The sequence below is a fragment of the Cinclus cinclus genome, chromosome 4, assembly GCF_963662255.1.
Source record: "Cinclus cinclus chromosome 4, bCinCin1.1, whole genome shotgun sequence".
NCBI lineage: Eukaryota > Metazoa > Chordata > Aves > Passeriformes > Cinclidae > Cinclus > Cinclus cinclus.
The window spans coordinates 65576308-65600744 of NC_085049.1; the positions used below are offsets into that span (position 1 = coordinate 65576308).

Below are 24437 nucleotides of genomic sequence, written 5' to 3' on the forward strand. Positions count from 1 at the left end.
CCCTGCACACCCCGTTCCACCCCGCACCGTGGTCCCCGCACACCCCAACCTCTGCATCCTCTCACCTGCGTACCCCGAAACACCGCAGTCCCCGCGCACCCCGATCCCCCCGCATCCCCATTCCCACACCGTTACCAGGTGCATCCCACCCACGGCGGGGGCGGCCCGGCCCCTCCCGCCGGGATGGGGGCGGCTCCCGGGGGCGCGCATGTCCGGCCCCGCCCGTTAAATTCCGCCGGGCCGGGCCGGGCCGGGACCACCGGCCCTGGACCTGCTGCTCTAGCTATGGCCACTGACGCCGAGCCCGGGCGCCGCCGCCGCTGCTGCTGCGCGCAGGACACGCCCGGTGAGCTGGGATGGGGGGCCGGTCTCCGGGGCCGGGTGGGCACCAGTGGGATTCCCCCCATCCCTGAACACCCCCGGGTCCCATCCTTCCCGACCCACACACCGGGAACCGAGCGGAATTTCCTCGCCTTGACAGGGCACTGGTGGGTTCCTCCCTCCTGAGCTTCCCCTGGGAGCCCTGTGTCCCCCTCTGTGGGGTTTGGGGACCAAGGTGACACCCTAGCAGAGCAGCACTCGGCTGTCCTGCGGTACTGAGCCCGGGCAGGGAATAGGAATATGGCCCCAGTGTGACTCCGACAGCTCCCACAGATGCTCCCAAGGTCCTGGATTCCTGCGGTGACAGTGACGGCCCCCACCGCGGCTCCCTCTGTGACCGGCACTGCGCTGCTATCAACAACGTGCAGGGGGACTTGGGCGACCTGGGCTGTCACCTACACCGTCCCCATGTCCCCCCAGGTAGGCTGGCTGTGGGATGGGCTGGATATGGTGCCCTGGGGGTCCCCACACCCACTGTGACCCTGTGTGTCATCCACAGCCACATCCACCCCATCCTGCTGCCAGCAGCACTTGGAGGAGGCATGTGAGAGCTGTGTGGTGAAAACCACCCTGACGGCCGAGAATGCTGTGGAGGCCAACAAACTCTCCAACAACTACAAGGTGGGTGGGGATACCCATGGGTGCTCCTGGAGGGCTATAATGGGTTTTAATTTTCTTCACTCATCCCCAAAAAAAACAACCTGAAGTTTGGCTTCAAGAAATGGAAGGGCCACGTGACGGCGCGGCCCTGGGAGGACCGATCCGAGATTGTCAAGGAGCTCTACTCTGACCTCAATGTCATACGAGGCTGTGGAGGTGGGTGGCCTTGGAGACAACCCTGGGTGGCGGCAGCATGGATTTGGGTGGCTACAGGTGACAATAGTCCCAGCTGGTGCCTTCCTTCCCACAGGGTCCACACTGACATACGGGAATGTCCTTTACCTGCTGCTCTTTGGCTGGTGGCTCTCGCTCCTTTATGTCCTCGTGGCTGCCGTGATGTTTGTCACTGTCATGGGGGCTCCTTATGGTGAGTTCCAAATTTGGGACCCCCGTGTGAGGGATGGATGAGCTCAGAACTGCACCGATGGGTGTTGGGGTCTCTTGAGTCCCTTCTCCATGGAATTTCCCTCTAGCTGGAAGGGACACTGATGGTCGTGTCCCCACAGGGTGGCTCTGCTGGGACCTGGCTGGGTATTTTCTCTGGCCTTTTGGCAAAGTGATCCAGAAAGTTGAGGTAAGGGTGCCTTGGGAATCCCCTGGAGGGGTCTTGGGGTGCTCTATGCACACCCTGATGTTCCCTCCTTTCCTCAGGTCCCCAAATCCTATCAGACATCTGAAGCTGGGACAGGGGAGAGCTCAGCCCTGCTCGGGGGTCCCACACCGTGCCGCTGGCGCCCACGGTGCTGGCTGGGCACTGGATACTGGGTGAGCCCCATGCTGGACCCAGTGACAGCACCCTGGAGGCCCCAGTGTGGTGGGGAAGGTGCCCATGGGCATCTTCCCTCCCCTGGGGTCAGTGTTTTGGGGGTCAGTCCCTGAAGGTGACCTCCAATTAACAGCACCATGCCAGCACTGCAGTGTGGCTGTGCCTGGGCTACCCAGTGCTGGTGCTCGCCCACGGGCTCGTGTGCGTCACCGCGTGGCTCCTCATTGTCCTCATCCCTGTGGCCAAGCTGAGCGCCCGCACCACCTCCCGTGTCCTGCTGCTGCCCCCGGAGCGGGTGCTCATCCGGCGCCTGAGGATGGTGGGTGACTCTGGGCAGGGTGAGGGTCCCACACCCTGCTCCAGGGGGTGGTTTGGGCTGGAGGATGACTCTCTTGTCCCTCTGCAGACAGAGGTGCCTCTGGAGGGAGAGGTGATTCTCTGCTGCTACTGCGCTGCCAACCCCTACTACTACAAATACGCTGTGGACGGCATCAACGTCTTTGCCGTCAGTATCCTTTTGGGAGCTGGAGAGGGATGGATGGGGAGTGACCTCAAATCCATCCCCTCTCTATTTTGTCCTTAACTGGCCACCCCAGACCTGCTGCCACTGGTGCTGGTGACGCTGGTGCTGGGCTATGTGGACAGCCCCAACCACCTGACCGGCTCCGCCGTCAAGTTCACCTTGGCCCTGCTCTCCATCATGCCCCTCTCCTACTACATCGGCATGGCCATTGCCAGGTGAGTGCTGCTGGGGGACACTTGGGGCAAAGTGGGGACACCCTGCTGACACCGCTTTCCTCCTCTCCAGCATCTCAGCCCAGAGCAACTTTGCGGTGGGGGCGGTGGTGAACGCGACGTTCGGCTCTATCACCGAGCTCACCTTCTACATCACCGCGCTCATCAAGGGCTCGCGGGAGGGTAACCGCTGCTACGCCGAGGTGGTCAAGTCAGCCTTGACAGGGACGCTGGTGGGCTGTGTCCTCTTTGTGCCGGTGAGATGGGTGGCACTGAGAGCTGGGAGGGTGCTGTGAGCAAAGCATTGATGGGAGATTTTTATTTTGGCGGGGGTTTTCTCCATCCCCAAGGGTCTGTGCATGGTGATCGGGGGCATCCGGCACCAGGAGCAGCGGTTCAACAGCCGCTCTGCTGGCGTCAGCTCAGCCCTGCTCTTCCTCTCTGTGGGAGGTGAGTTGGGGGACAAGGGTGTCCCCAGGTTTGGGGGGGTCCCACCAGGGTGGGTGCGTGCTCCGTGTCCTGTCCTTGCAGGTGTCTTTGCCCCAACGCTCTTCTCCAAGGTGTATGGGAAGCTGGTGTGTGGCGAGTGCCACAATGTCACCCAGAACCCGCTGGGCCACTACCTGTGCCACAACTGTCACTTTGACCTGGTGAGTGGGGCCCAGGCACCCCCAGGGGAAACCTGGGGTCAGGGATGCTCTGAGCCCCCCTGGCTCTCGTGCTGGGTGGTGGCAGCGGGGTTGTCCCCTGTATCCCTGTTGACAGGTGCTCTCTCTGCAGATGGACGACAACGGCACCCTCTACTACAGCCACGTCCAGTGAGTGTCTGTTGTGGTGGGGACACAGCTGTCCCCACACTGGGGTGACACCTTCTGCCTTGGTCATGTTCCCGCATGCCTCCCAGTGCCCTTCTCCATCCCGATGATCCAGTGCCTCATTTCCTCCATCCCCGGGGGAAGCCCCCTGGGGTCTCCGTGCCAGACCCTGGTGGCACTGACAGGGTCACCTGTCTCCCACAGACCTCTGGTGTACACAGTGTCCATCCTGCTCCCTGCTGCCTACCTCATCGGGCTCTTCTTCACCCTCAAAACCCACACACACATCTACGACATCCATATCAGCGACTGTCACAGTGAGTGTCCCCAAATGTCCTGGCTGCAGGGCTGGCTCTTGTCACTGGCTCTGGAGTGTCCCACACATCTCTCTCTCCTCAGTGCCTGGCCACCACCACAGTGCCGTGGTCCACTGGTCCCGCTGGCGGGCCCTGGTCATCCTCCTGCTCTCCACCCTCTGCATGTCGGCCTGTGCTGACCTGGCCACAGAGCACATCAGCCCCATCCTCACCAACTCCACCATCTCACAGGTGAGCTGGCTCTGGGTGTCCCTAAGGACCAAGACGTGCCTTCCAGGTATGGGGACCTGCCCTGGCTGCAGTTGGAACCCCAAAAGCAGGGAGGGAAATGATGCTGAGATGCTCTGCACAGTTGGCCAGGCCTAAGCTGATGTCACCTCTTCCCTGCAGTACTTTGTTGGCGTCACAGTGCTGGCAATGGTGCCTGAGCTGCCAGAGATTGTCAATGGCATCCAGTTTGCACTGCAGAACAATCTGAGCTTGAGGTGAGATGGCTCCAAGTTTTGGGGTGGTTCCAGTGCCCTGTCCCAGTCTCGTCACTGTGCCATGGTGCCCATGATGGGCTGCCCAGCCACTGGTGGGTCACATTCTGTGTCAGCTTGTCCTCGAGGAGACTTAAGTCACCCAAAAAATGGTGTCAGAACTGTGATGGGCTCTGTAATTTGGGATTTTCTCACCCAGAGACCTGGTACTTGGCAGTCCCTAAGTTATCCTTCCTCCCCAGCATCGAGATTGGGAACTGCATCGCGGTGCAGGTCTGCATGCTCCAGATCCCCATCCTGGTGCTCTTCACCATCTTCTATGTGAGTAGCCCCAGGACAGCCCTGGGGGACCTCCTGCAGCGGAGCTGGGGACATTGTGTCTGTGGGACATAGAAAGGACACAGCTGTCCCTCCTAGTGTCTTCCCTTTGCTCACTGCAGGGGAAGTGGGGTCAGATGTCTCCTGCTGCTGTACCCCCTTTGGGGATGTGTGGCAGAGGGGGTTTAAGGGGTGACACAGAAGTCCCCAGACAGAGTCAGGGTGGGGTTGTCCTGGTTTGCCATAAACACCAAATCCTCTTCCTTGCAGCCAACCAACTTCACGCTTGTCTTCAGCGATCTCCATGTCTATGCCAGCATGTTCAGTGTGGTGCTCATGAACTACATCTTCATGGATGGCAAATGTGACTATTTCCAAGGTGACCACCTCCCACAAGGCGACTGTGGGACTTGGAGTATCCCTGTGTTCCCTGAGACGTGGGATGGGGGGCTTCTGGGTCCAACCCTGTGGTCATCTGCTTGTTGGGGCTCTCCCTGAGCAATCCTGGGGTCTTGGTTGATCATCTTGGAGCTGTCCCTCTAAAACAGCTCCAAGGGGGATCACTGCCATTTCCCCCTTTAAAAGGTTTTCAACTCCCTTTTAATGGACACTTTAGAGAACCATCAACGTCCTTTATAGGTGGCTCATCCAGACCACACCAGGTCTCTTAAACCCTTCTTGCTCCAGGGAGTAACTCCCTCTACTCCTCTCTGTCCACCCCAGGCACGGTGCTGGTGATGGTTTACTTCATCCTCCTGGCCGTCTATTTCTTCGCCCCCTCGCCCAGCGGCTGCTGAGGTTTAGATTCTCCGTCCTCCAAGCCCCTTGTTTGGATCAGCACCTTATCAAGACCTTTTCCAGTGTCTCAGGGACTTGGCCGGACTGGCTCCGGTCTGGAAGCGCTGTTTCCTGCAGCTCCTGCTTCTGCTGGGCTCCCCCCCGTGGGGCTCCAGCGAGGGGAAGGGTGGTGGTAATGGGACTGCTCCCAAAATGAGGAGCCTCAAAGCCAGAGCATCTCAAAGAGGCAGCTCCAGCCCCCACTTGAGTGGCTGGAAGGAAAACTGTCCTTAGTGGAGGGTCTTGAAGGGGATTTTGGCATGTCTTAAGGACAGACCCCTCCCTGGGGATGTGCTGCACTGGGAGAAGGTGCCTGAGAAGTCCTTATCCTCCTCGGCCTTGGGAGGGGCCTGGGAATTGCACATGGGATGTCCGAAGGCACTAGAAATGCACCCAAAGGTATTTTCAGCTGTTTTGTCATTAAAGCAGTTTTGTACAAATCAGAAATGAGTTTGTTTCTCCTTAAATGAGCCTTGGTCACCAGCCTGGGTCCCTCAGTGGCCACCATTCCCTGTCCTCTGTTGCCTCACCCCAGGGACAAAGCCAGTGGGGATGGCTGTGGGCTCCAGCTTTCTCCATGACCCTCCCAAAGCTCCAGCTAATTTCCAGCCTGGTCTTGTCTGATTGTCCTTGGTCCTCCTGGCTTTGAGGTCTGTACCAGACTCCTGAGAGAAGTGTCAGGGATGCTCCTGATGTTGTCCCCACCCTGTCACACCCTATGGACATCCCCCTCCATGCAGGGAAATGCTGGTGGATGTAGTGAGAGGACAAAGCTGGGGCTTGGATTGATTTATTATCTTTAAAAACAAAATCCAACCCCAAAGCAAAACACTGACAGATCCATTAACACAGGCAAGGAGGCTCTGGTGCCTCTTCCCCCTCCCCTGCTCCCTTGGGATGTCCTTCAGCATAAAAAACAGGGAGTGCTGTTACGGGAATGTTGGACTCTGAAAGGGTAGACAGCCCTGAGTGAGGCAGGAAACAGCCTGGGAAGGCAGCAGCTCGTTAGGGATTAATGAAGCTGCTTTATTAAGCCTTTTTGTTTTCCTAGTGAGGCATCAGCATGGACCATCCTGCTGTCTGTCCTTAGTCTGGGACACTTGGGAGCTTTGCTGGGTGAGTAGCTGGAGCTGCTGCTGGCAAGACAGGGAAGGATGGAAAAGAGATGGGAGGGGAGAGCAGAAGCTGTGGAGAACCTGCTCAATGCCATCATCTTACTGAGATTAAACAAACCATCTCCTGGGATGAGGGATGTTTAGGAATTCTGTTCTGAGCTGCCTTTCCCTATTTCCTTCCATACTGTCCTCATCCCAGACAGCACTGTGGATGCTCTTACCCCTCTCCATCAGCTGCTGCAGATGCTGGATGCAGATCCTTTCCCTCTCCCTTAAGTTAAATTGCAGTTTAATAATATCTACCTTTAATAATACCTTATAATTAAAGCTTTTATCCACAGGCACTAGACCAGCAGCAATTAAAGCCCCTCTCAGCAGGAGCTGTGAGCTCAGTGCTTAAACCAAGTCAGTTTTTTAGGAAGAGCAGCCTCCAAAGATCTTGCGTCCCTCATGAGCAGCCAATGGAGGTTATGGAATACTAAAAACCCCTGGAAATCCATCAGTGGTTAGTGCTTGTATAGCTTTTATCAGCCAAAGTGAAGTCCTTGGACCTCTGTGGTTTCCTTGGTGATGCTTTCCCAGCTCCTGTGGGCTGGGGGTGGAGGGATCCACAGGGATCGAGTCCAACTTCTGCCCAAGACACCCCAACACCCCCACCCTGGCTCTGAGAGTGTTGTCCAAATGCTCCTGGAGCTCTGGCAGCCTTGGGGCTGTGCCCATTCCCTGGGGAGCCTGTTCAGAGCAGGACCATCCCCTCCCTTGCTGCTGTCCCCAGACTTAGATGTTCCTTCTGGCTCAAGGGCACTGCTGACTCAGACCCAGCTTCCCCTCACCCAGGACCCCCAGGTCCCTTCCCACAGCTGTTCCCCATCCTCTCCTTTCCCAGCCTGTCCTGGATGCACTTTGCTGAAGTCCAAAGATTCCATCTCCTGCCTTTCCCGGATCATCCAGGTGGGTTGTGCTGTTGCAGCAAGAGATCAGGGTGGCCAAGAAGGACTTCCCTCCTGAAGCTGTGCTGGCTGTGATCGATGTCCATGTTGTCCACCAGAAGTTTTTTTCAATATTTCCCAGAGTAATCGTTTCCAGGATTTTACCAGGCACTGAAGTGAGACTGACACTGTGGTTTCCAATGCTGTCCCTTGAGAACTGGGACCAGATTTCAGTTTTCTGAGACTTCTCCAGAGTCCCAATACTGCTCCAAAATCATCGAGAGAGGCTTTGTGACAACCTCAGAGAAAGCTCCAGAGATTTCCAGAGTAAGGAAAACCTAAGGAACGTACTTGCTCAGAGATCCAGGTTTGGATGGCTCCAATATAATTTTGGGGATGAGGGGAGATGCTCTTTAAAGCAGGTGAGACAAACCAGCACAGGGATGGCCAGGCTGCTCCAGGACAAAGGTCCCACAAGGCAAAGATGGAAGTGTGGATATTCACCCTCAGAGTTGGGGATGGAAGAAGGAGCTGGAGAAATGGCCTGTAGGTCACTTCAAGACAGGACAGGAGAGCAGGAAACCCACCACAGCTGCCAGCAGGCTCTGGATTCAGCAGCCAGGGAGGCCGGGAAAGGGTTAAAATGCACAATTCCTGCAAAGGTGCAAGGCAGGGGATGGAGACACCAGAGCTCCAAGCAGCTCCCACCAGTTCCTGTGGTCCATGCACCTGAGAAAACCTCAGCTGTGAGTACCAGACTTTGTTTTCTGAGCCTTGGGGAACAAAAAGCAGCAACTGCAGCAGGAGAAATAGGAAAATCTATTCTCAAGACCAGGGGAAGCTTAATTTTGGGACAATGGTTGGGTTTCCTAAATGGGGGGTGCAGTGACTCCAGCAGGTAGAACCTTTGGATTAACAACATGAAGACAATGCTATGGTTTATTTAAACATAAATGAAACCTTTTAAAAAGAAACTAAAACCCCAAAGTGTAACCTCTGCCTTTGATGAAGAGAAAAGCACTGGGAAAAGCTGATTTAAAAAAATAAAAGGCACTTAAAATGGGCTCCAACTGAAAAGGATTTTGCACAAACCTCGTGCCTGGAGCTGCTCAGAGTTCAGTAGACACTTAAATAAATTCAGTGTGGTGAACACAAGAGGACCAGAGCCACCCCTTCCTGTCCTTACTGGGCAGACCTAATCCCTGTTGCCAGCAGGAGGGAGAGATGTTCCCTCTCCCCTTTTTTCAATGCTGTATTTCCTGGGCTGAGCATTCCACAAAGCTTTAAATCACATCTCCCACCCTCAAGGGACCACAAAAGAACAAGAAAAAGGCCAGTGTGGGACAGGGGGGAGGAAAAAAAACCAAAAGCTGGGAGATGCTGGGAGATGCTGAGAACCAGGGCTTGGTTGAGCAGGTTCAAAGAACTCCAAAATTTAAGGGTTTGCTGTAGCTTGGTCTGGGTGCAAAGTGAGCCAAAAAGGTTCCAAAAGCCTCAGGAAAACCTTTTCCCTCCCCAGCCCCAGTAAACTACACAGTAGTCCCTTAAGTGACAACTTTTTCCCAGTCTTCCAAGCAAACCTTTCAATATGAAAAGAGGAGAACACAGACACTGCACCAGGGAAGCTGCAGGGGCCAAGCTTTGCTCGCCAACCCGGGTGACGTCCCAGCCGTCTCCGGAAGCGCGGGGATGGGAACTTGCCCATGGAACACATGCAGGGCTGAAGGAACTGGGTGGGTTTGGAGAGGGGGAGCTCAGCTGGGTGGGAGGGATGGGTTATCCAAAGCCAAAGAACAGGTTGGCAGTTGTTCTGCATCAAACATTCCTCGTTGGATGCAAGGGTGGAAAGACCAAGGTGAAAGTGCCTGTGTGAACAGGCTGATGTTCAGTGACTCATTAAGCTCCCCAATTAATTTGCAAGCGTGTGCTGAGGACAGGTTGCTGGTTGGCTGCTTAGTCTCAGAAAATACTTTTTGATTAATGGTGTAACTTAGCTCCATAAATAAAAAAGGGATTTGTTTGTTGTTTTTTTCAATGACTAAAAGTAATAATGTCTGGAAAGGCATTGATGTATTTGCTGAGTAAGGCCTTGAGCAGGTTCCTCCATGTTCTTAGCAAGACCATCCATGGAATCCATAAATAGGGGGGTGGGAGGGGGAATTCTTCAACGTGGTGAGTCTTGGACAGAAATGGGAGATGCTCTCATTTTAGTCGCTCAATGAGTCCCTGCGTCAGTCCAAGGCGCAAAAGATGGGATCTGGAGAGAGTTGCTAGGTGAGGGAAAGATTCCAGGAGCTTCTCCCAGCACAGTTCCAGCAGGCTGGGCACCACCAGCCACATTTTGAACAGGGAGCCAGTCCGTTTGTTTTCATGGATGTTGACCACCCCTCCGTGGACGTACATGCAGCCAGCCTATGTGGGGAGAGGGGGACAGGAGTTACACAGCCAGGAAAAGCAGGACTGGGCTGTCCTCATTGCCACCTCACACCCCTGCAGCAGAGCAGTCACTGCCTCTGCCACTTGCTCTGAGATCCTCTGAATCAAGGGAGGAATCACTGCTGGAGGGGCCATGTCTTATCCTAAACCACATCTCCACCACCTCGGAGTGCTTTGCTCTGAATTTTAGGTGACTTCCATCCCAAGAAATCCATTTTAGGAGTGTGGCAAACTTACAGAGCCATACTCGTGTTTCAGCTAACAATAATGTATTTTTAAACTACACCCACCTCACACAGACATCCTGCATTCCCTTGGCTCAGCACAACCCTGCTCCAGGGATGACAGGAACAGAGACAGATGGGAAAACCTCAGCTGCTGAGTGGCTTTTTTTTTTTTTCCCATATGCTGGCAAAGAAACGGCATTCCTGCTGTCCAGGCAGTCACTGAGCTGCCTAGGAAACACCTTCATCAGGCTTCTCAGGAAAAGTAGCATTTATAACATTCCCAAAACAAAGGAACACCAAGGAAAGTGATCTTTGCCCTTAGGTGATGAGCTGAAGGAGGTGAAGGCACAGCCCAAGGCATTTCTTGCTGCCTGTTAATTATCAATCCCAGGTTTCTAGCCTTTTACTCATGGCCAAAAGCTCTGGTAATAACCAACATTCCTTAGTGGTTTCCAAAGGGTTGGAAACAGCCTCATCCAGTCTTTCACCTCAGGCTGTTCTCAATAGGACAAAATCACTTTACTCAGGGAGTATTTGTGATTTTTTTTTTTTTTTGCCTTTTAGAAGCAGGAACTGTTGTTCCCACATGGAGTTTAAAAGCTCAAATTCTGCATCATTTCTTTCAGAAAGCAAAACCCATGGTGTGGCACCACTCTTCAAACAGCAGCAGGAGGAACAGCCTCCTAAAAAGCTGCTGCATCCAGTGGAGGTCACCTCCTTGGGAACATCAGCTCTATTTTCAGCCCACACCAAGGTCAGAGTGCTTCGATGAAGGATCCCAGCTCCAGAGGAACAAAAGGAATCACTTACTGGGGTGACAGCAGCACAGTGGAAGTACACAGGCTCTGGCATTGCAGCTGGGAGCTTGACCCACTGAAAAGTTTGGAGGTTCAGCTTCCAAACATCTCCCAGAATCACCTCCCCGTTGTAGCCTCCACACACGAACACATCTGCAAGAGAGGAGATGTGGGGACGTGCCAGGCCCTGCCCTGCCCCTGCCAGGAACCACAGGACACGCAGGGAGAGAGGTCAGGGATCACCTTCCCCACAGAGGCTTGGGATCAGCAATTGTTTTACCTCAACAAAGGCTCTCAGGATCTCCCACATCAGGCCCACCACAAAGCAGAGGCCACTCAAAGATTCCCAGACTGCCTTGGGTGGGAAGGGACCTTAAAGCCCATCCAGTTCCAACCCAATGGGCAGGGACACCTCCCACTGTCCCAGGCCACTCCAAGTCTCAATGTCCAGCCTGGCCTTGGACATTCCAGGGATCCAGGGGCAGCCACAGCTGCTCTGGCAATTCCAGCCCAGCCAGGAATTCCCAATTCCCAAGATCTCATCCATCCCTGCCCTCTGGCAGTGGGAAGCCATTCCCTGTGTCCTGTCCCTCCAGGCCTTGTCCCCAGTCCCTCTCCAGCTCTCCTGGAGCCCTTTCAGGCCCTGGCAGGAGCTCTGAGCTCTTCCTGGATCCTTTTCCTCTCCAGGTGAGTACCCCAAGCTCTCCCAGCCTGGATCCCTGGGAGCTGAGGGGCTACAGCCCTGGAGCAGCTCCGTGGCCTCCTCTGGGACTCTCCAGCAGCTCCAGGTGCTGCTGCTGTGTCCCCAGCTCTGCAGGTGGGGCCTCACCTGAGAGGAGCAGAATCCCCCCTTCCCCTGCTGTCCATGCTGGGGGATCAGGGTAGATTTCTGGCTCATGTCCCACTTACCAGCCTGCCCATGATCCCAACCCCACCATGGCAGACTCAGGGCTTAATGCCACTAGAAGCAGGAGAGTTCTCTCTTTTTGTAGCCAAGCTGAGTTCTCAGACACCTCAGTTTGATCAGATTCCAGAGATTTTAAACCCACAGAGAACAGCCCCAGCTCCCAGTCCTGCCTTGCTCTCAGCTTTGCCTAAGTTCTCAACTCAGAGGTTGCCAAATCCTGGTGGTGGACTGGAAGCATCTCCCAGCTCCTGCCTTACTTTTACTGGCACAAATAACACTCCTAGGAAATACAATCCAGCATTTCCTTCCACCCTTCAACAGAAAGCATTCAGCCACTGACCTGAAGGGTTTGGAAAAGAGAGATCAAGGTTGTAACTGGCTTTTCAATGCAGAAGACTGGTGCCAACTGGGCAGCTTAAGGTCTGTTAGTGAAGGAAAAATCCTCTTCCAGAAAAGCCATGTGTTCCCTGCAGTTCTCTCCAATTCTCCCCTGTTTGGTTGTACAAGATACACCAATTTTCCAGAGGCAAATCTTACCATTTTTTATCTGGACACAGCTGTGGCATCTTCTGGCTGCTGGGAAGCCTAGGGAGAATAAATTGAAAAATATACATCAGCAATAATTGCTTTAAAGTGCTTCTGCAAGTGGTGATTTTGTCCTCAACATTTAATCATGAAGTCTAATTTTTAAGAGGTTCTGCTTTCCTGCAACCCCAGGTATAAAAGGTGTAATTTTAAGCAGCTGTTTCAGGTTTGATTCAATTCCTCCTCAAGGAAGGAAAAAAGAAAAATGCAGGAATTTTGTTCCCCAGGGTCTCAAATCTGGCTTGCTGAAAAACAAGATGTGAGATTCCAGGGAAAGCCCAGGGCTTCAAAGGGAGCAGGGATGACCTGGATCCTCTGGGAGCAGATCCAGGCACTGTCAACCTTTCCCAAGGAGGGAGAGAGGAAAGCCAGACTGCCAAATTCCCTCAGATGGATTAATCCTCAGCACTGAAGCACAAGCAGGATCTCAAATCCAGCATAAAGTCATACACTGAACAAGAAAACTGCACCTTCAAGCACCTTGGCCACTCTGGTTTACAGGGAAAGAAGGGAAATTCCAAACTCACCGACTTTCTCGTGAGGTTTTGTGGTTATCTCCTCCCAGGTGTTGGTTTCCAGGTTGTAGGCATGGATCTGGAGGGGAAAAAAGGAGCCATGAGATCCTCCTGGCTCTGCCAGCACCAGGATGATGCAGGTTCTGCCGAGGCTCTGACCCACTAGAAATAAATCCCATTTTTTCATTAAGTGTAAACCCAAAAATAGTTGATGATCCCAGGCAATGACTAAGCAGGTCTAAAATCACCTTCCAAGCCCCATCCCAGCTTTGCTATTTCAGCCCTACAGCTGAAAAAAGGAGCTTTTAAAAAGAGCTGGACCAATTAAAATCCACACCCGCTAGTTCTCAGAAGGATTTAGAAATACCTTTCTCCTGCTGCACGTAGGGAGAAAAATGGGACAGAAAAATGGGAGAGATAAAATGTCTCATTAAGTGCTGCAGACTCCACTTCTTTGGAAGCAGAGCACTATTTAAAGTGACCACAGATTCATCACCAGGACATTGTGTGGCAAATCCAGGTTTTACAGAAACAGGAGAACAATCTGCTCTCAATTTCCAATTTTTTTTTTTTTTAACCAGGCTCTCCAGGCAAAGCCAGATGAAGAGGCTGTGCTGGTTATTCCTCAGTGTGGAAAATCTCCTGTCCAGGGTTCCAAATGCCTCACCTTATCCAAGGAATAAGCTGTCCAGGAAGTTCCACCTCCCAGGATATAAATCCGTTGACCATCATGAGCAATTTCATGTCTGTATCTGAAGGTGCAAAGCAGCATAGTTAGCAACAACAAAAAAACCTTCTGGAAATCACCATCAAATTCCAAGGATTTGAGCAGAAACTCCTGGCTCTGCTGCATCACTCCCTCAGGCTGGGAACATTCAGGAGATGTGGAAGTTTTCCTGAGCCCTCCAAGCAGCACCCCAGAAGTCTGAAAGGCATTTTCTGATTGCAGAACAATTATTCAATAATTAAGTGCAAGGATTACTGAATACCATCAATATTCCACAGCCCCTTCTAAAGTGGCCCCTGGAAGTGTCCAAGGCCAGGTTGGACAGGGCTTGGAGCAACTTGGGACAGTGGAAAGTGTCCCTGACCATGGCAGGGGTGTGGAACTGGATTTATTTTATGATTCCTACGAACCCAAACCATTCTGGAATTTTTCCATACCCAATTCCCTCTTCTCACTTGGACACCGAACCACAGATGAGAGTGACCAAAATCCAACCTCCCAATGCCACAACAACTCCCAGGCAAAGAAGGGCTCGAAATTCCAACCAGAGCAAGGTATCCCAAAGCTTCCCCTTCCCTGCCTCCCAAAAAAAAGCTCCCTGAGGCTGCCCAGGTACTCACCTCTCCTCTGGCATGTCACAGGACATATTGTTTGGCTTCAGCTGGATCCATTCCCGGGTGTTGAGGTCCAGCTTGTGGAGGTCAGTGCTGTAAATGTACCCAGTTGTTCCTCCAAACACGTAGAGACACCCGTTGATGATGGCCATGGCCTGGCAGAGAAACTGGTTAGAAAGGATTTGGGACACCTGGGGCTGGAAAAGAAGGAATTCCTGCTCTTTCAAAGCAGATATACACCAGCAAAAAGGGTCAGTCCTGCTGTAAGGGTGAATCCATTTCTTTGTCCACCTCCTTCATCCACTTTATGGAAAGTGCAATTCTAATATAAAGGAACCCTAAAAATTTTCATTTAGAGTTTTAGGTTTTGAAAGTTTTGACTATGAACCACTCCTTAAATCGCTTTTTAATTTTCATTTAGAGTTTTGGGTTTTGAAGGTTTTTGACCACCAACCTACTCCTCAAATCAGAATTTTTTGTTCAGCTGCAGGGATTTTAAACCCACAGGGAACAGCCCCAGCTCCCAGTCCTGCCTTGCTCTCAGCTTTGCCTAAGTTCTCAACTCAGAGGTTGCCAAATCCTGGTGGTGGACTGGAAGCATCTCCCAGCTCCTGCCTTACTTTTACTGGCACAAATAACACTCCTAGGAAATACAATCCAGCATTTCCTTCCACCCTCGAGCAGCAAAGCGAACAAATTCTGACCTTTCTAACTAGGAGAAAATCTCTCCTTTAAAATCTCAAAGAACCAAGGCTGCTTTATTTCTTCACTAAGGACACCTAGTTGTCCTTGTGCTTTTACATAGAAAGAACTATGTGAAAAATTCTGGTGAGGAGCAGAAAAGATTTTGGTGCTCTGACCCCGTTGTGAGGCACTCAGGGCTCCCCTGTGCTCCCTACCTGGCCGTAGATGCGGTTGGGTTTCTTGCCACGGCAGCTGAGCAGAGCCCATCTCTTGTACTTGACGTTGCACACGTGGACGTCGTTCCCGTTGCTCTCTCCAAAGGGGATCCCAGTGCCCCCAAAAACCAGGAGGTTGTTACCATGTAAAACAACTGGGAGAGAGAGAGAGAGAGAGCGAGAGAGAGAGAGAGAGAGAAGAAAAACAGGGATGCTCATTGCTGTGAGACCAGTGGAACAGAATGATTTTTCCAGGCTGTTCCAAGCCAGGTTGGGCTGTGTTTGGAGTAACCTGCTCTAAGGAAGGTGTCACTGTTCATGGCATGGAACTGGATGAACTTTAAGCTCCCTTCCAACCCAAACCATTCCATATTTCCATGCTCTGGGGACAGCAGTTCTCAGTGCTGTTCAAATTCCCTACAATCCACCCCATGCACTGATGGCTTTGAGAGGCTCTAAAAGAGAAAGGATCCCAACTGAAACCATGGTCACCAAAGGTCTGCTTTGAAAAGTGAACAAAGACAGCTATTTTTGGATGCTTTGAGATGTCTGCCTGAAGCACCTTCCTGCTGAAAGCACAGGGGCCTTGCAGCCAGCAAGGCAAACACCTGGAAAACACCTCTTGCTTTCCCATTTTTTTCTTCCCCTCTGCCTCAACCGAGACAAAAGAGAATGAAAAATCCCAAACCCAACCCAACCTCAGGAAAAACTACTCAGCCCAACTACTTGGAAAAACAGGATCCAGATCTCCAGTTCTTGCCTGGATTAAAATAGCCAAGGATTAAAATAGCTCCAGGAGTAGGTGCATGAGGAGTTGGATTTCCATACGTACGTGACATGGAGGCCAGTTCCCTGGGCATGTAGCCTTCGGTGCCCATCTGGTGCCAGGTGTCTGTGGCAAAGTTGTACCTCCAGAGCTCCCTGAAGAGGGGGTAATCCTCGTTTTCTGGCCCTCCAGACTCATCGTAGTCAGGATTGTAGCCCCCAAAGACGTAGAGGTTGGAATTGTCGGCCACACAGCGATGGCCGCTCCTGGCCGGGGGGCACCGGTGGCCTGTAGGAGGAGGAGAAAAAACAGCTCCACAAGAGCTCAGGTTGTGTCCCAGGGTCAGGAATGCACCCACTGGGATGTATTGAATCCGTAGGGAAGTGCCTCTGCAGCAGGAGGAAATGGCTTTGTAAGGACAAGCTGGAAAAGGGACGATCTGATCTGTGTGTCACCATCTCGTTCCTGGCCACTCCACCCCTGGATTGTTGTGGAAATCCTCCCACAGCAGCTGTTCCTGAGGTATTGGATGAAATCCCTCTTTTTAAATTCTGTTTGGCAATCTCACTCAGGAAAAAATTCCAAATGTTTGTATTTAAATACAAACAATAGAGAAAAATACTGTCCAATACAGAAAAACAAATGAAGGATTTGCTTTCCCTCCTACAAAAACCTCTCTGTGATTTCCCTTTTTGTTCCTTGGATCTCAAGGAGACTTTGTCACTAAACTTTAAGTGGCACACGTCCAAAAGAAGAGGGGAAATCTGCTCCTAAATAAAGGCATTTGCACTGGGCAGGAGCAGGGAATCCAGCTGAGATCCTACAGGCAGATGTAGCTGTTCCCAAAAGGAATCCCTCTGCCTGCCCACCCCTAAAACTCAATGGAAAGGGAGGACAATTCCAGCTCAGCTCTCAACTGGAATAGATAAAAAGATGGATTCAGCCAAGGAAAACCTAACCAGGAATATTCTTGGATAACAGAAATCAAGGTCTTGGCTGACAAGGGACCAAAACAAACCCAAACAAAGCAGTGACCTTCACCTCCCACCTGCTCTCACAGACTTTTTATGGATTTTAGGCTGCAAAAGGAGGCAGGAAAGCATCTAATTAGGACCCAGTATGTTTGCTTCTGTTATAATTCCCAGCATTGAATCTGATGCAGCAAAAGAAAAAAAAAAGAAAGAAGAAAAAAAAAAGGCATTAAGCATTTTTCCTACAGAAAAGTGAAATAAATTATTTGTCCAGACTAAATAATGAACTTGAGCTGAGCACAAGCACTTTTGTTTAATCATGTCCAACTCTGGTCTAAAATTAAGCTGCTCTCCAAGGTTCAGACAAAGTTTTGACAGATTTGGGGTGTTTCCAGAAATAATTGTGTCTTGCAGAAATCGCCACTTAGAAAACTAATAAGCACTGGCTGAAAAAAGAGAGGAAGGAAGTTAAGGAATTAAGGGGAGAATCTGTAATGGAAACATGGATATTGGGGCACAGGGCAGGGGGATATTCCACATCCTAATTTAAAAGGTGTTAAGGAATTAGGAGTTATTATATTAAATGTAAATTTTATTTCCCTCTAGTTCTAACACTTGCCATGAGAATTTTCCAGAGGGAAAAGAGGATAAGCTTGAGTTTTATATAAAGCAAATAAACTAAAGGTAAGAGGAGTAATTCCAAGAAACTAAATTTAAAAACGCCACCTAGGAGGCCTTCACTGCCATCTACCTCCCAAAATTAAATAGGAAAGGCACCTGTCTTTGCCAGAAATCCCAGTTTTCAACAGGAAGGGATCACACATCCCTGGAAGTGTCCAAGGCCACGCTTGGAGCAACCTGGGATAGTGGAAAGTGTCCATGTCTATGGCAAGGGGTGACACTGGATGATCTTTAAGGGCCCTTCCAACTCCAGCTCATCATTGTCTTCAGAAAAGATTCCTCCAGTTGTGTCTTTTCAAGGAAAAGAGCTGTAAAAGCTGGATCTGTTCAAGGGTGAATTCTGACGAGTTCCTTCAGCAGCCAGATTCCATGGCTCCACTAAAGAGCTGCTTTTCCATTTAATTAGGACTCACTGGATGATTCACAGCTCCTGCTGAAATTCAGGAGAGCTTTGCAGCTGGTTTTGCTCCAGCCACAAGCCAATTCCACAGGTGTAACTTTTAAATGGGAAAATCCTGGGATTTGCTGAACATCCCCTTTTGTGGTGAGCAAAGCCCATTTTCCCAGAGCTGAACCCAAAACCTCAGAGAAGCACAGCAAGGCCCCATCCCTGTGAAAAGCTGGAATTCACCAGGTCCTGCTGTGAATTCCTTGATGCTGGACATGGAAAGCAGCAAGATGTACCAGATCTGTGGGGAAGAGGTTGTAAAGTTATGGAAAATGGCTTTAGGATGGATGGATGGATGGATGGATATAATCTGGGAAGCACCTATTCTCCCAGTTTAAGATTCTAGAAAGAAGCTGGAAGGAAGGATGGCAAGGTGAATTTACAAGGAGGTTCCTTTGCCTCAGTCTTGAGGGCAAAAATGGGAACAGTAAAATTTTCAGGGAGTAAGTTCCACAGTCAGAACGAAATTTAACAACATGACGAGAGGAAGCAGCCTCAAGCTGTGCTGGGGAGGCTCAGGTTGGACATCAGTAGGAATTTTCTCATGGAAAGGGTTGTTAAACATTGGCAGGGGCTGCTCAGGGAGGTTTGGAGTTCCCATCTCTGGAGGTGTCCAAGGAACACCTGGATGTGGCAACTCAGGGCTCTGGGCTCAAGGTGGGTATTGGTCACAGCTTGGATTGGATGGTCTGGGAGAGCTTCTCCAACCCAATGGATTCAGTGATTCCAGGCTGAAACATCACAAGAGGGATGTAATTAAGGAAAGTCCTAATTAAGGGCTGAGGCACTGGACATAAAATGGCTGGCTGGGCACTGACCTGCCAACACCCTGCTAAATTCCCCCTTGAACCAGTGATTCACTCCATCCGTTCTGAGGGAGCTGCTGGACTGACAATTCCAAGCTATTCCTAATTGAACTCCTTTCCTGCAGGAGCTGTAATTAGGATGCAAAACAAGAAGGTGTTTCCAGATGTGACACTGGAGAAAAGGAGGCTCAGGGACCCTGTGGTTCTGCACAAGTCCCTGACAGGAGGGGACAGCGGGAGGAAATTTGGGATCTGTTCTAGGGAACAGGGACAGGAGGAGAGGGAACGGCCTCAGGCTGGGCCAGGGGAGCCTCAGGGTGGATTTTAGGGAAAATTCCTTCGTGGAAACAGTGGCCAGGCACTGGAAATGCCATGGGCAGGAGCGGAGTCTCCATCCCTGCAGGGATTTCAAAGCCCTGTGGATGTGGCACTTGGGGACATGGGGCAGTGGTGGCCTTGGTAGTGCTGGGAATGGTTGGGCTCAGTGGTCTGAGACATTTTCCAACTTAAACAATTCCATGATTCCACGAATATGAAGCTGTTTTGAGCCTCCTGAAACCATCCTTTTTCTTACGACTGTCAGAAACCCCAAATAAATCCATTTATATCTCAGGGGTGGGTGTGGAGAGGAATTGGACCAGACTGCTCAGTGACTGGAGAAGGGACAATGGGCACAAACTGAAACACAGGAAATTCCAGCTGGATATGAGGAAAAGCTTCTACTTTGAGAATGCTGGAACACTGAACAAGCTTCTCAGACAAGCTGTGGCTACCCCTAGATCCCTGACAGTGCCCAAGGCCGGGCTGGATGGGCTTGGAGCACCCTGGGACAGTGGGAAGTGTCCCTGCCATGTCAGGTGACACTGGATGGGCTTTGAGATCCCTTCCCACCCAAACCATCCCACAATTCTACAATCCTTTATCAGTTCCCTTTTTTTCCCCCCAAGCTAATTTAATCCAAATATCCACCCCAGGGTTATCTGCAGCATTTTGAGTATCTTGAAGTTCTTCCTGTCAGGTTAACAGGAAAAGGAACAGCACCAGTGAATAGCCTGTCCTGTTATCAGAGTGTCCCAAACAATGCTGGCTCTTCCCATCAATCCATGATTTCAGTTCCACAAATCCCAGTGCCACCCCACGAGGTGTGTGTTACACCAGCATCACCACCAGCAGCAGAATTTCTACTGCTGGCAGAAATTTCAAGCCCTATTTTTGGAAATATAAACAGAATAACTACAGGGTGTAAAACCAACAAATCCAACGTGGCTTTGGATCCTCCTCTGTTCCAAGTTCCACATTTGTGCTGAATATCCCAGGGCTGTGCACGTGTCCTTTTCTCTGCTTTTTAAAGCTTTCTAAAGATGGTTTTGGTATTATTTTTCCTCCTGTGTGGTTTTTCAACATCCACAACAGCAGGATCCAATCTCTCCCTTTCCATTTCTCACCCCTGCAGGAATCTGGAAGGGCATTTAGGTCAAGGGCTGAACCAGAACAAGACAAGTCAACATTGATTTTGACTCCCATCTTCAAAGCTTCATCTTTTGCACAACAGCCAGATAAAATAAGTTTGGAACTCGTGTAATTGGAGCCCCTCAGGAATGTTTGGATAAGCAGGATTGGGAAAGCATAGTTGAGAGTGATGTTTAAAACCTATTTGTTCACCCAGCTGCCTTCAGCCTCTGAAGATCCCACACTTCCCTTGGTTGGCAGGCTGCCCACACCTGAGAAATTCCCAAGAGGAAAAATTCCCATCTGTGGCTGGGTCAAGGGGCTCCAGGAGGCTGAGGGAAAGTGGGAGAAGCCACAGGATCCATCCAAACACAACCTGCAGGTCAGCCAAGAGATTTCCAGACATTACTGAGACTTCCAAAGCAGAGTTTCCAGAATGGATCATCCTGGGAAAGCTCCTGGATTTGGATCAGTGTTGAGAACAGGTTTGGTTCTCCAGGCTTTGTTTCCAAAACCTTTGGGGCAATCATGTTTTAAAGGATTTTACATCACTGAAACTGAGTGATCCTTGGGTTGTTCGTTTCCAACAAGCATAAAGCAAAATGAAGGAATTCTGAAGAATGAAAACCATGGAACTGGGAAAATCACCTGGTCCAATGTCCTGTGGGAAAAGGACTCAGGATGAGGTTGTTCAGCACATTGAGCAGCCACATCCTGAAACTCTCCAGGGACTCCACCACACCTCAGGGGAGACTGTTCCAGGGAATGGTGGTTCTCACTGGGAGAAATGTCTTTTTCCCATTGGGATGAACCTTCCCTGTCCCCACTGCTCCTTGTCCTCTCCATGTGAAGGGAGATCCTCTGTTCTCTTTGTGTCTGTCCTCTAAGGACTGGAAAACCCCAGTAATGTTCCTCCTCAGCCTTCTCTTCTCATGGAACCCCAGGATGGTTTGACTTGGAAAAGACCTTAAGAATCATCCCATTCCACCCCCTGCCATGGGCAAGGACACCTTCCCCTATCCCAGGCTGCTCCAACCCCTGTCCAGCCTGGCCTTGAACATTTCCAGGGATCCAGGGGCAGCCACAGCTTCCCTGGTTTTCCAGGAGAAGAGACTTGAATCCTTCAGCCCTTCCTTCCTTAGATTTTCCTTTAGATTCTCTCCAGTCTGGCTGTGAATTTCTTGACTTGTAGAGTCCAGAACTGGACACAGAATTCCAGGGACACTGGGGAGATCCCATCTCTCCCTCCCAATGTCCCTGTGGATGCAGCCCAGGACAATCTGCCTTCCCTCAGTTCCCTCTCAGTGAGGCTGCTCCCAAAACTCACAGATCCCAGCCTGTGCTGAACTCCTGGGATGTCATTCCAGCTTCTGCACTTGGAATTTTGTCTTTGGTACACTTCACACTCCTCCACTCCTCCAGCCTGAGCAGGTCCCTGGAATGTTATCCCATTAATTAAGGAATCACATGAACACAAAATACTCCATGACACGAAGGGGCTTGGGATATTTGGGGTTTCTGCTCTTTTTTAATATATATTAAAAACTGAACCTCTCCATAAAAAAATTCCAAACCTTTCTGTGACTGGGAATATAACAGGAGAAGGCGAGAGCAGGAACACAGAGCCAGGAGAGGCAAAAATCCATTTAATTTAAGTGTCCAGATTGTTCCAATTCCCTTAATCCCAAGAGTCTGATGAAAACACTGAAAAATGTGGACAGAAAAACAACAAACCACAAACCACCTGCATCTGACATTTTTTTTCTTTCATCTTTCCAAACACCACAGCATGGAACAGCATGGGGAAAATGGAGAAAAGACTCCTGAAAACTCTGGAAGAGAACTAGGAGTAAGAAAAGAAACCTCACAAGTTTGGAAGAAAAATTAGGAGGTAACTGAGAAGCCTGGAAGATAATTGGGAGAAAGAAAAGAAAACCTGGAAATTCTGCAGGAAAACTGGGAAGTGAGGAATGAAACCTGACAAGCCTGGAGAACTGGGAGCTAAGAAAACAAACCTGGAAACTCTGGAAGAGAATTGGGAGCTCAGGAACAAATCTGTTTGGAGGGAATGAAAAGGGGAGAGAAATTCCTCTCTCAATGGTTATGTAAGGGCTGCTGCTGGAATTCTATAAATAGGACCTTAACAGGTGTCAAACTGGCAGAAAACTCCAGCAATCCAGGATTTTTCAATTTTTCCAGGAGTTTGGGGTTTGTTTGGGCTGGTTTGAGTACAAAGGCTGAGCTGGACAGGGGTGGTTCACCCTGTACTGCAGCATCTGCTCCTGTGCAGGTCCAGGGCGGGACAGAATCCATGCAGCATCACGAGGATGCAATTCCCATCTGCTCCAGGCAACGATTAAAATTCAGGAAGGGGCCCATGTTGCCAAAAAACAGGCTCTTTCCATAGAAGGAAGGAAATGTGGCTGAGCATTTACCCAAAAAAAGAAGGTGTGGAGCCACTCAGCAAATTCCCAGCCCTCCTGGAAGAGGCTGGAAGGCTGATCCAGAACGTGGCAGATTTCAGGGATGGGAACAAGGATTGAAAACCCCTTCCCAGCTGCTGCTGGTGCTCCTGTCCCTCAGGGGTGAGTGGCTTCATGTCCCACATGACTTGAGGGATCTGAGTGGCAGGAAAGGATTCCTGATCCTGGGATATCCAGCTCAAGGTCATGAAGAACTACAGAGATAAGGAAAAAAGGGATATTCCCACACGGGAGATCATGGGGCCATGGAGAGTCCCACATCTCTCCCAGCACTGCAGAACTTCCCAATCCTGTGATCACCTCAGCCTTCTCCTGGAATATCTGGGGGCTGTTGGGGTTACCCAAACATCCAGAAACCCTTCAGCATCCAGCCTCGCTAGGAGAGAGGTGGAAACAAGAAAGAACCACTTTTCCCAGGGAACAAGACTAAGCTGATGTCACATTCGAGCCAGGACTCCCTATCCTTGGATCTCTCTTCCCAGGATTGTGGGGATGTCCCAAAAAACCCCAATACACTGGGATTGCAAAGTAGGGGGGGTGGATCACCAGGGGTTATCCCAGGCTTATCAAGGATTCCAGGATGACTGAAACAGGGCTGGTACCCCTATCCACACATCCATGGGGGACTTCCAAGCATCTCCCAACATGGGAAAAGGGATAGAAGAGCTGCCACCCACTGGGTTGTAGAAGGGGGTGACCCTAAATCCATTTGTAAAAGGATAACTGCTCTTCCACCCCCCCCCCGATTCCAGGTTTCATATCCCAGGATTGTTAGGATGGGAACACCCCAGCTCTCCTCACACCATTCCTGGGCTTTGGGGACAGGGTGACCCCATTATTCCCAGCCTGTTGGGGTACCCCAGCTCCCTCCAGGAACGTCCCATAGACAGGGACAACTGCCCCCTTGGACAACTGTCCCAGTCTCCTGTCTGGGACCTTGTGGATGAGCTGATCAGACCTCTCTGGAGTGTGAGGATGGGGATGCCCCGATTAAGGATCCCCCCCTAGGAATGGGGGTGCCTCGGTCCTGAATACCGTGGGAATAGCTAATTCTCAATTACAGACCCCTTGAAGCCTGGGGAATGGATCTGTCCGAGTCCCTGATCCTCAGGGATAGGGGTGCTCAGTCCAGGACCTCTCAGGACCTTGGGGACGGCGGTGTCCCGGGCCCCGACCTCCCGCAGACGGGGGTGCCCCGAACCCGAATCCCTCAGGACTTTAGAAATAGGGGTGCCCCGGTCCCGCCCCCCCTGGAATGGGGATGCTTTGCTCCCAGACCCCTCGGACCCCTCAGGGTTGGAGCTGCCCCGGTCCCGAATCCCTTCTGGGCCTTGGGGTCGGGGTCATCGCCGGTGCCGGCCGTCACTCACCCGCCGCCCGCGGCCTGCCCGGCAGCTGCACGAAGCGGTTCAGGATCCCTCCCCCACCGCCATCGCCGCCTCCCGTGGCGCCGCCCGCGCCCTCTCCGAGCCCGTCCCGGGCCGCGGCCGCCGCCGACATGGCCCGTCCGCTGCCTGAGGGACGAGGCGCGAACAGCCAATCAGCACCGAGCTTCTTCGGCCGCGACCTATCAGCTGCGGACTTGTTGGTAGGTTGGGGGAGGCAGCGGCGAGAGCGCCGCTGTTGGGAGAGCTAAGCGATCAGATCCAGGATAGAGCAATAGAGCGCCGAGAGCGGGGGCGCGGGGACATTCCCGGGAACACTCACGGGGACATTCGCGGGGGATTTCACGGCGGCGCCGGCTCCCCCCGGTCCCTCCGCAACGTTCCAG

The 24437-nt window shown here is 51.5% G+C and overlaps 2 protein-coding genes across 2 annotated transcripts; one reads left to right on the forward strand and one right to left on the reverse strand.

The window, feature by feature from the left end:
* The first annotated feature begins 183 nt into the window (after window positions 1-183).
* Window positions 184-5271, forward strand: LOC134043302 (uncharacterized). Its single transcript, XM_062491465.1, has 20 exons — window positions 184-346; window positions 655-801; window positions 881-1002; window positions 1089-1197; window positions 1292-1408; window positions 1548-1615; window positions 1693-1806; window positions 1941-2126; window positions 2214-2316; window positions 2404-2545; window positions 2616-2799; window positions 2893-2992; window positions 3074-3192; window positions 3323-3360; window positions 3562-3674; window positions 3757-3905; window positions 4065-4159; window positions 4399-4477; window positions 4745-4853; window positions 5198-5271. Exons 1-20 carry the CDS (start codon window positions 184-186, stop codon window positions 5269-5271), a joined length of 2331 nt encoding a protein of 776 aa, XP_062347449.1.
* Window positions 5272-8134: 2863 nt separating this feature from the next.
* KLHDC10 (kelch domain containing 10) lies at window positions 8135-24166 on the reverse strand. Its single transcript, XM_062491466.1, has 9 exons — window positions 24037-24166; window positions 15895-16116; window positions 15063-15217; window positions 14170-14318; window positions 13490-13574; window positions 12835-12901; window positions 12260-12307; window positions 10829-10968; window positions 8135-9767 (listed from the first exon to the last, which is right to left on the reverse strand). Exons 1-9 carry the CDS (start codon window positions 24164-24166, stop codon window positions 9558-9560), a joined length of 1206 nt encoding a protein of 401 aa, XP_062347450.1. The 3' UTR covers window positions 8135-9557.
* Window positions 24167-24437: the final 271 nt, after the last annotated feature.